Source organism: Scomber japonicus, chromosome 14 (genome assembly GCF_027409825.1).
Source record: "Scomber japonicus isolate fScoJap1 chromosome 14, fScoJap1.pri, whole genome shotgun sequence".
NCBI lineage: Eukaryota > Metazoa > Chordata > Actinopteri > Scombriformes > Scombridae > Scomber > Scomber japonicus.
This window is the reverse complement of record NC_070591.1, coordinates 24,288,850-24,297,240: the sequence shown is the minus strand read 5'-3', so window position 1 is coordinate 24,297,240 and position 8,391 is coordinate 24,288,850. Positions and strand designations below refer to the sequence as shown.

At 41.0% G+C, this 8,391-nt stretch overlaps 2 protein-coding genes across 2 annotated transcripts in view; one reads left to right on the top strand and one right to left on the bottom strand.

Annotated features, from left to right (window-relative positions):
- fhip2a (FHF complex subunit HOOK interacting protein 2) overlaps positions 1-8,391 on the top strand; it is a 229,426-nt gene that overhangs the window by 35,309 nt on the left and 185,726 nt on the right. The gene's annotated exons all lie outside the window — the stretch shown is intronic.
- ptk7b (protein tyrosine kinase 7b) overlaps positions 2,016-8,391 on the bottom strand; it is a 72,853-nt gene continuing 66,477 nt past the window's right edge. The window contains exons 11-20 of the mRNA XM_053333324.1: positions 8,136-8,285; positions 7,593-7,740; positions 6,579-6,706; positions 5,720-5,920; positions 5,255-5,416; positions 4,836-5,068; positions 4,668-4,748; positions 4,343-4,494; positions 4,027-4,205; positions 2,016-3,840 (exon numbers count right to left, since the gene is read on the bottom strand). Of these exons, the coding sequence (XP_053189299.1) occupies positions 3,680-3,840; positions 4,027-4,205; positions 4,343-4,494; positions 4,668-4,748; positions 4,836-5,068; positions 5,255-5,416; positions 5,720-5,920; positions 6,579-6,706; positions 7,593-7,740; positions 8,136-8,285 (1,595 nt within the window). The 3' untranslated portion in view covers positions 2,016-3,679. The remainder of the gene's footprint in view (positions 3,841-4,026; positions 4,206-4,342; positions 4,495-4,667; positions 4,749-4,835; positions 5,069-5,254; positions 5,417-5,719; positions 5,921-6,578; positions 6,707-7,592; positions 7,741-8,135; positions 8,286-8,391) is intronic.

The window sequence follows — 8,391 nt, the reverse complement described above, 5'->3', positions numbered from 1 at the left end:
TAAATACCAAAATGGTTGCGCTACCGACAACGTCACCGTGGACAGGCAGAGACACCAAAATAACAAAACGTCCAACTTTTGTATTCCCCACAGGTTGTCAATCTCATACCACAAATTATGGTTTCCCAAAGTTTTAATGCCAAAGTATCTCTAAATAAATCTATGTTAGTTGAAGGACTTCCGTGTTTCTGTCAGAGGAATTACATTTAGAGATGATCCTGTATAGTGTTGACAGACATCTTGTTTTGGAGTATTGAGGCAATTAGATGTGCAATAATCTACATAAGATCTCAATTTTTTACAAATTATCCTAATAATCACAAGTAGTCTGTTATATTAGTTATTATCTTATTTAGTTTGTGCATTGTGTAGACCTACACGTACAGTATACTCACCTAAACTGATCCCTTGCAGACTATAGGCCCACATTATAGCAGACTTTCTCAACAACTACCACATCACTGTTCATTATATTGACAAGAGACCAAGAATTATTAGTAATGACCTTTTTAAAAGAAACGTTTAACAATATAGTTTTCCCTACTTATTTCACTGCAGACACTTCTTGTCATAGTAGGACAAGCACAGGTGTTACTAATTGCATTAACGATGACTGACAGAGTGACAGTGAGCCAGCCAGCACAATACCTGCACCCTGAAACTGAAGCAGTTAATGGAATGCAGCCATGAGTAATTTTATCATTGGCACCTATGATAATCTGAACATTGACACATCAAAGTGAAAAAAGTCCTTTCACAGATACAAAGACATTTATTTATTGTTTGAAATGATGCAGTAAAAGCCACCCATCTGATACTCCAGGCAGGTTAGAACAAATACTGTAAATGTTGATTCTTCACTCAACATTTCTGGATTTTTTACTTTACATACCCATCCATTATTGAAATGTATGGGTTTTTATAATGATAAGATCTCATCAAAGTGTAAATGCATCTAGAAAAAGTAGTGATATTACTTTTGAGTAAGTGTTAATCTTATTACGATTCAATTTGTAGGTATGCAGATATATAATAGAGAAACACAAGATACATCCAACATACCAAGCACTTTAAAATTGATAAAGCATAACTGTATGTTTTCAGGACATGAAAACCTTAAGACATTTTATTAATCACCATTAACCTGTTGTAGACTATCCATCACCCACAGAGGCTACAATATTAGCAGGACTCTTCTAGCCATGCGCCTGGAAGAGGAGACTTGTGACACCTCAGGATGAGTTGAAATATATGCAATAAACTGCCGAAGTTGCCTGTGGACACCAAACAAAACATATATTAAAGAAAAACATTGTCACTAATCCAAAACAACATGAGCTCATATGGGGATCGTCTTTCGCAGCTATAAAAGGCCATGTTATCACATTCAACTCTAAACATAATTATATATAAAAATAAATAATAAAAAAAATTGGCAAGCCTTTATAGGGTCAAGTTTAAAAATGCTCACATTAGATATACACTGCCCCCTAGTGTTAAAACCATAAGCTCTAAGAAGGATTTTGTTCTTAGAAGCAGCTGGTATTACGTCTACCTGCAGAGACTTGTTTGGGATTAGTTATCCGCCTCAGTGAACATTGTCACAATTTAATATAATATAATGTGCTAACACAGCTGTGAGCAAGAGCTGTCATGAAAAATCTTCAGTTGGCTGACAAGTGACATTTTCAATGAAAGAGGAAAGTTCATTCCAATTGTTTTCCTTCTTGGTTTTAACACCGAGCAATATTCCTTTCAGCAGTCAGCTACTCATTTCAAATATTGGAGTTTTCTTAAAATGGTCCTTACTTGCAAATACATTACCACACAAACCTGGACTAAAGAAATCTTGACTGTTTAATCACTCAAGCTGATTTTCATACTGAGCAACACTTCAAATATCTGAAAACTTCTTTTGTTGATGTAGTTCTTATGGATCCACTGCAATCTATTAAGCACAACACATTGGGTAAAAACACTGTGAACTTTTATTGACAGCAGCATGTATACTTGAATATATCCGTGATTACTGTGAACATTTGCTGAAGCAGATTTTTTTTTAAAAAGAAAAAAAAGTAGAGGTCTAGGTGTGAGTGCCTAGCATTCATAGAAACAAACCATTACACTAAAAACGTATAAAAAAACAAGGTCATAAACAAAGGCCATTGCATTTGATTAGATAATGTAAAAAAGAGGGAAACGTTTTAGATAATCCTTCATTTACCAGGCACTTAAATGAGTACTGGTGACCAGCAGTCACTCTTTTGACCTCCTTTGTACTTAGTGTTAGCATTACCAGCTGATTCGCCAGCCTGAATGTACACTACGGTGGATCATGAGATTGAATACATAACATAATTACCTCAGAGAAGTACCTTTCTATTATAAACATAGTTAAAAAAAAAAAAAAGACAGGACCTTCATCATAAATAAACAGGCACCTGCATGTCCTTCTACACAACATGATAGCGATAAAGAGGGATATTCTTTTAAGTGAAGTTAGTGCATGGCTTCTACATTATGTACACATTGCCTGGTGTGATGGTCCACTTTGCAGCATTGCACAAAACATCTGGACCGGGAGGGAAACTGTGATTGGACCTCGGATGAAATTACACTACAGGATAAACACAGTGATAGGCTGCATCCCTGCAATTTAGACAACATGATAACTGAACATGTTATTGTAGTATAAAAGGTACTGACCAATAAGCACCTCAAAAGTTAATACAAGAACAGAACACACTCATAAAAACAACGTACAAAGCCCACACTGGCACAGTCTCATCTCAACATATTCCTTGGCTATAAAATTGATCTTTTTTTTTTGTGCTGTTCCATAACACGGATTAACTTTTTCCATGAGTCTCCTCATGTTGCACATGACGAGCGTAACAGACCAGACAAACCTTCATGCAAACCCCTTTCCACGTCCTCCTTGAATGTACTCTGTAGCGTGGGAACAGTTCAGTGGCGCGCGCACGCACATACACTCACACACACACACACCTTGGAGGATCTTGTTGGTTATTGGTAACAGCGTACAGGTGTTGGCTCCATGGTGGAAAGAGTAGTGATAAATTTGAGTAAGTCAAGATTCAGCCGACTAATAATTAAGGAGCTTCAATGTTCCACTGAAGTCACAATATATCCTGCTTTCCATTTTTATGAGAAAACACATGGGAAGTTACAGAGCAGTGATCATAAACTTCATGGCTTTTCTTGATTTCAGCCTGGGAAACTTTATCTAACATCCCTAACGAAGCAGTTGGAGGTGTGGGGTGAGTGTGTGTGTGGAGGGGTAGAGGCACTGAGGTCGTGAGGCTCTGTGAAACAGAGTGTCTCTGGGACAGAGCGGCCGCAGACAGGCAGGCAGGGTCACAGTGGAACCACAGGCAGGGATTTGAGGGGAGGGTTCATCCATGCTGCAGTTAAGGCAAAAAAGTAAACTCCTGGCACTGCTCACGAGAAGCCGTTCACACAAATGTGAGCGCGTTTCCACTGATAAAAGCAAAGAAGTCTTATCCACACGCCCACCTTTTGAAATGCATATTTTTTAAAAAGTGTTTTCTCCTCAACCCTCTTCCCTGAAATGTGTGAGACTAATAATCCAGCATTCCTGTCTTTATATTTTTGTGGGGAAAGGGTTGGTTAAAGTTCCCCTCTGATGTGGGTCGTCTCAGACTTTGCTGTCAGAGGGCAGCTCTCCAAGGGCGTGGACGATGTCACTGAAGGAGGGGCGCTCTTTGAGGCTGGGTGCCCAGCAGCGGACCATGAGCTTGTAGACTTTGGAGGGGCATCCATCTGGAACGGGCAGCTTCAGCTTCCCTGACTGCAGACCTAGAAGATGGAGAGAACCAGCACAGAGAAGAAGGTTAAACCAAATCAGAGACCAGAAAACATTAGGTTGTTGACTGAAAAATGCTGTTTTTTGAGATCATAAACAACTGACAAATATTGAGAAGTGATTAAATATCCTAACTCTTTATCTTCATATCAATAAAGATAATTAAGTCTCATACTGACCTTCCAGCACCTCGTCATCACTGAGTTTGGTGTATGGCATTTCCCCGTGACTGAACACTTCCCACATCAACACTCCGAAGGCCCACACGTCAGACTTGGTGGAGAAGTCGTCCTCAAACACGGACTCCGATGGGAGCCAGCGCAGCGGGATCCATGCCTGCCTGTAGTGGTAGTACTCGCTACACAGATACACACAAGAGAAATGACAAAGTGATTTAACAAGTGATGAGATGACGTCTAAACATTCAAGCCATTTATTATATTTGAGTTCTACTTAATAAGTGAGTCAGTATTAATATCTGCAGCGGTGACTGACCTGTTGTAGACGTCCTTGCTGAGGCTGAGTGACGACACTTTCACGCGCCGCTGACTGTTGATCAGGCAGTTTCGGGCAGCTAGGTCTTTGTGCACGAAGCGGTGATTGGACAGATGTTCCATCCCATGAGCCACCTGGGCACAGATGGAAACCTAGGGGAGAGAGGAAAATATCTGTTAACGGAAAAGTATTTTGCTACTTCATCTACAGTGGAACTTAATAAGGTTGTCTTTGGCTGAAACAGTTGGAAGGAAAAAATCTTGCATGCATAAGGAATGAGCTTGAACCTATGAGGCTGTCAATGATTTCAACTCTCAACACTTACTTTGGTCTTGGTGCTGATTGGCTGAGATTTGATCTTCTCATCTTTGCTTTTGGAAATTCTCAGGAACTGCTTTAAGTCTCCCTGATGTGATAAAAGCAGGAAAAAGAGCATTAAATAAAGTAAGAACAAAATAATTCAGTGCTTGTGTGTGTTTTTCTTTGAGTTTACCAGGTCGTAGTACTCCAGGATCATGTAGTGCGGCTCTGCCTCTCTACACAGACCCAGCAGGCGGACGACGTTGGGGTGACTGAGCTTGGCGAACATTTCGGCTTCGCGGCGGAAGTCGAGTTGAAGCTGTTCGTCTCTGGTCTGCAGGCTCTTCACCAACACCACCGTCTCCTCCTCCCTCTCCTCGATACCCTTAGCTTTGGATAGCAGCACCTCGCCGAACTCCCCTTTACCTAAAGAAACATTCACACACACACACACCGCAGAGCATACGTCAGAGTACATTCACTCTCATTTATTTTCTACACAGACACCGAATGTATAAACCAAACTTTTGACTTTATTCATAAATTCACCAAACTGAATCAACCACAATCAGAGCACAGCTGTGATTTATATGACGAGCCTGTAAGTCATACCTAAAGTAGTGATGGTTTGTAGGTTTGCTCGAGGAAAGTGTAGCTTATCGTTGTTGACGTGGCTGTGGCGTTTCTCGGTTGTTGCCATGGTACCCATGTTGGTGAGTGCCACCTCTTCCTGGATCTCGGTGGTGGTGTGGCCATTTTGTTGAACAGCACCTCCTGAGAAACACAACCCACAGGGTCAGAGGTCATGGCCATACTACAAATCTATAAATCTATTAAAAAACAAGTGGCCAAAAATAGTCTCATTACAATATATGTTAATACATGAAGACCAAGATATGGAGAATATAATTTTATTTCTCATGCAGTACCCACAATGAACACGAGATGGCAGCAAACATCCAAACTTTTCAACAACACTAGTATCCTTGAAGGTGAGGCAATATCAACCACTCACAAACCCTCTTGGTTGATAACACACCTTATATTGAAACATTTTCCTCAATTAAACACACATACCATTGAGACACTCCATCTCCGGCTCCTCTCCGTCATGGCCCTTCTGTAGTCTTTTGGCGTTGCGTCTCTTCTTGCAGTAAAACATGAGGCCCAGCACTACAATGATGTAAGCCACAGCCGCTCCGACCGACAGGCCGATGGTTTGAATCATCTTGTAAGGAGCCCTGTCTTCATCTTCATCATGACTGTGCACTGGTTTATCTGTCAGGACCAGGCAGAGATACAGTGAAACACTAAAAACTATGGTGTCTTTAGTGTTTTAGCATAAAGGGTATGCAGATTTTGAATGCTTCTAAGAATAGGTGTTTGAAAATAAGAACTGTAAGTGGTAAATTTGAATGTTAACATGGTTAAAAGTGTAATGTTATTTAAAAATGTACACTCACATCACTCAACAAGTCATTTTTATGAGTTGCCCTGTTCACTCAGTAAATACTGTTTTTCTTTGTTAGGCAGTGCTGTCATGCTGACCCAGAGGAGCAAACATCTAAATTCAATTGTCTCCTACTTTGAACTAATCCAAAATACCATCCTCCTACTTTGGGCGAAAATGAGTTGATATGGGACACTAGTGCAAATGTGTGACTGTAATTTTCAGCTTCAGACAAGGAGCCACAGAGTGTAAAGCGTTATTAGATCTAAACTTTGCCCAATCCCGTCACCTCAGTGACAGCTGTGGCGTCAGAGATGTGGCCGCCGTTATTAACCTGTCAGCAGTGATGACAGGCAGAGGGTGAAGGTTTAATTAACGTCTCCATCTCTCACTTGTGATCACGGCTTACACCCAGTGTGCAACTTTGTTCCAGATAAAGGAAGCCTGTGCAAATGTGTTTGTGTGTGCGAGTGTGTTTAAACTCACCCACTACATAGAGCTGAGCCACCCGGTCTTTGATGCTGCAGCTGTTTCCGGCTACACATGTATATCTGCCCGTGTCATCTGTAGTGACATCTGTAATTATTAAGGAGCCATTGGGCATCTTCTGGATCCTGGAAGAAAAGAGGGATGGAGAAGATAAAGCTGGAGGTCTGGACATTGACATGCTCCTCTTAAAGGGACTCTTAAATCCTAAAATTCACATTTGAGGCTTCCATGCTCTCTGTGCTATGAAACACAGGAAATATATATGTTAATAATACAAGAAAGTAAAAATCTGATCTCTGGCACACTTTTAGCAGGTGGTTAAATTAGCTTTATTTTTTTTTATCAGTAAGGCAATATGACTATAAAATATATTTTAAAGCTGCTATAATCAGTGATTTATATTTACAGTTGATCAAATATGAAGTCACGACAAGACACAGAGAATTATCACATGATTTTTCCGATTCCTTTAGCTCTATAGCACATTTTAGCATCTTTCAGGTCATTATTTTGGTTTCCCCCAGCAACGTAACGGTTTTGATTCACTCTCACTGCTCTCATAGACATCATTTTCTTTAAAACTCTCTGAACCCTTCTGTACTGTACTAGCTGGTGAACTAGTGGAACATTTAGCAGCTAAAGCTAAATATTTCCCTAAGGAGAGCAGACCAGACCTAAAAAGAGAGCAAATATTTGACTTACACTTGTCAAACGGCTATAAAAGACTACTTTAAATGAATACTTATAATGGTTCTGTGTCTGCTGGATGTCTATAATAACAACTTCTGCCCCACCCAAGTGGCAAAAAACATGCCAATAAATTGTATTTTAAGACCCTGAAAAAAAGAACGCCAACAAATGTATAAATATATGAGGTAATAAAAATGTGACTGTTTAACATGATTGGTAGGGGTGATGACACATTTTTATTAGGCTGTGTTACAGTAAATCTCCAGTTGATTTCAAAAAGATGAAACAGTACAAACAGTTATTCTGAGTCGACACATTTACCTCCTGTTTTTACTGAAGTCCAGCGGCCTGTCTTTCACTATCCAGTGGATGTGAGGCTCTGGGTCGCCTGTGGCCTGACAGTGCAGAATGGCTGTGTGGCCCTGGTACACCGTTGTATTCTCCGGTTCCACCTTAAATCGAACGTAAACTATGTGTCCACAAACACATATCCACACAGACACACACACAGACACACACAAACACACTCTCATTAATACAACACTTCCACCACAGCTGTGCTTTAACTTTCCCTTTACAGATGAAAGAAGGACTGTGGTGGCTGTGGTTAACGTCCTCTCAGTAACGCTCGACAAACCCAAATGCAATTCATTACTGGGTTGTAAAAAAGGCCGACGAGCGCACAATAAATGCTGCTGTGTTTGCCACTTGATGAGAATGATCAGTGAGTGTCTCCTCGTAAAAGCGGCCTCAGATCTACTGAGACCACAAGTACTTTCAATGTAGGACTGGATGACTAATACGCTACCGTGACCCTTTCTCTCATAACTTCCTATTTTCAAGGATGATGAGTGAGTGCTTTACCGGCCACAATGAGGGTCACCAAGGCTCTTATCTCCCCCTGGTGGGGGTTGGAGGCGATGCAGGTGTAGTTGCCGGCATCGGCGCGGGTGACTTTGGTGAAGTGGAGCTGGCCGTTCCTCTGCTCCACGTGAGGTGGCACATTTCCTCCGTCTGCAGGGGGCGACAGAGAGACACATAGACGGAGGCATTGAGGGCTTCAGGTCTGCATTCTGGTGCTGTTTGTATATATGTGTGTGTGTGTGTGTGTGTGTGTGTG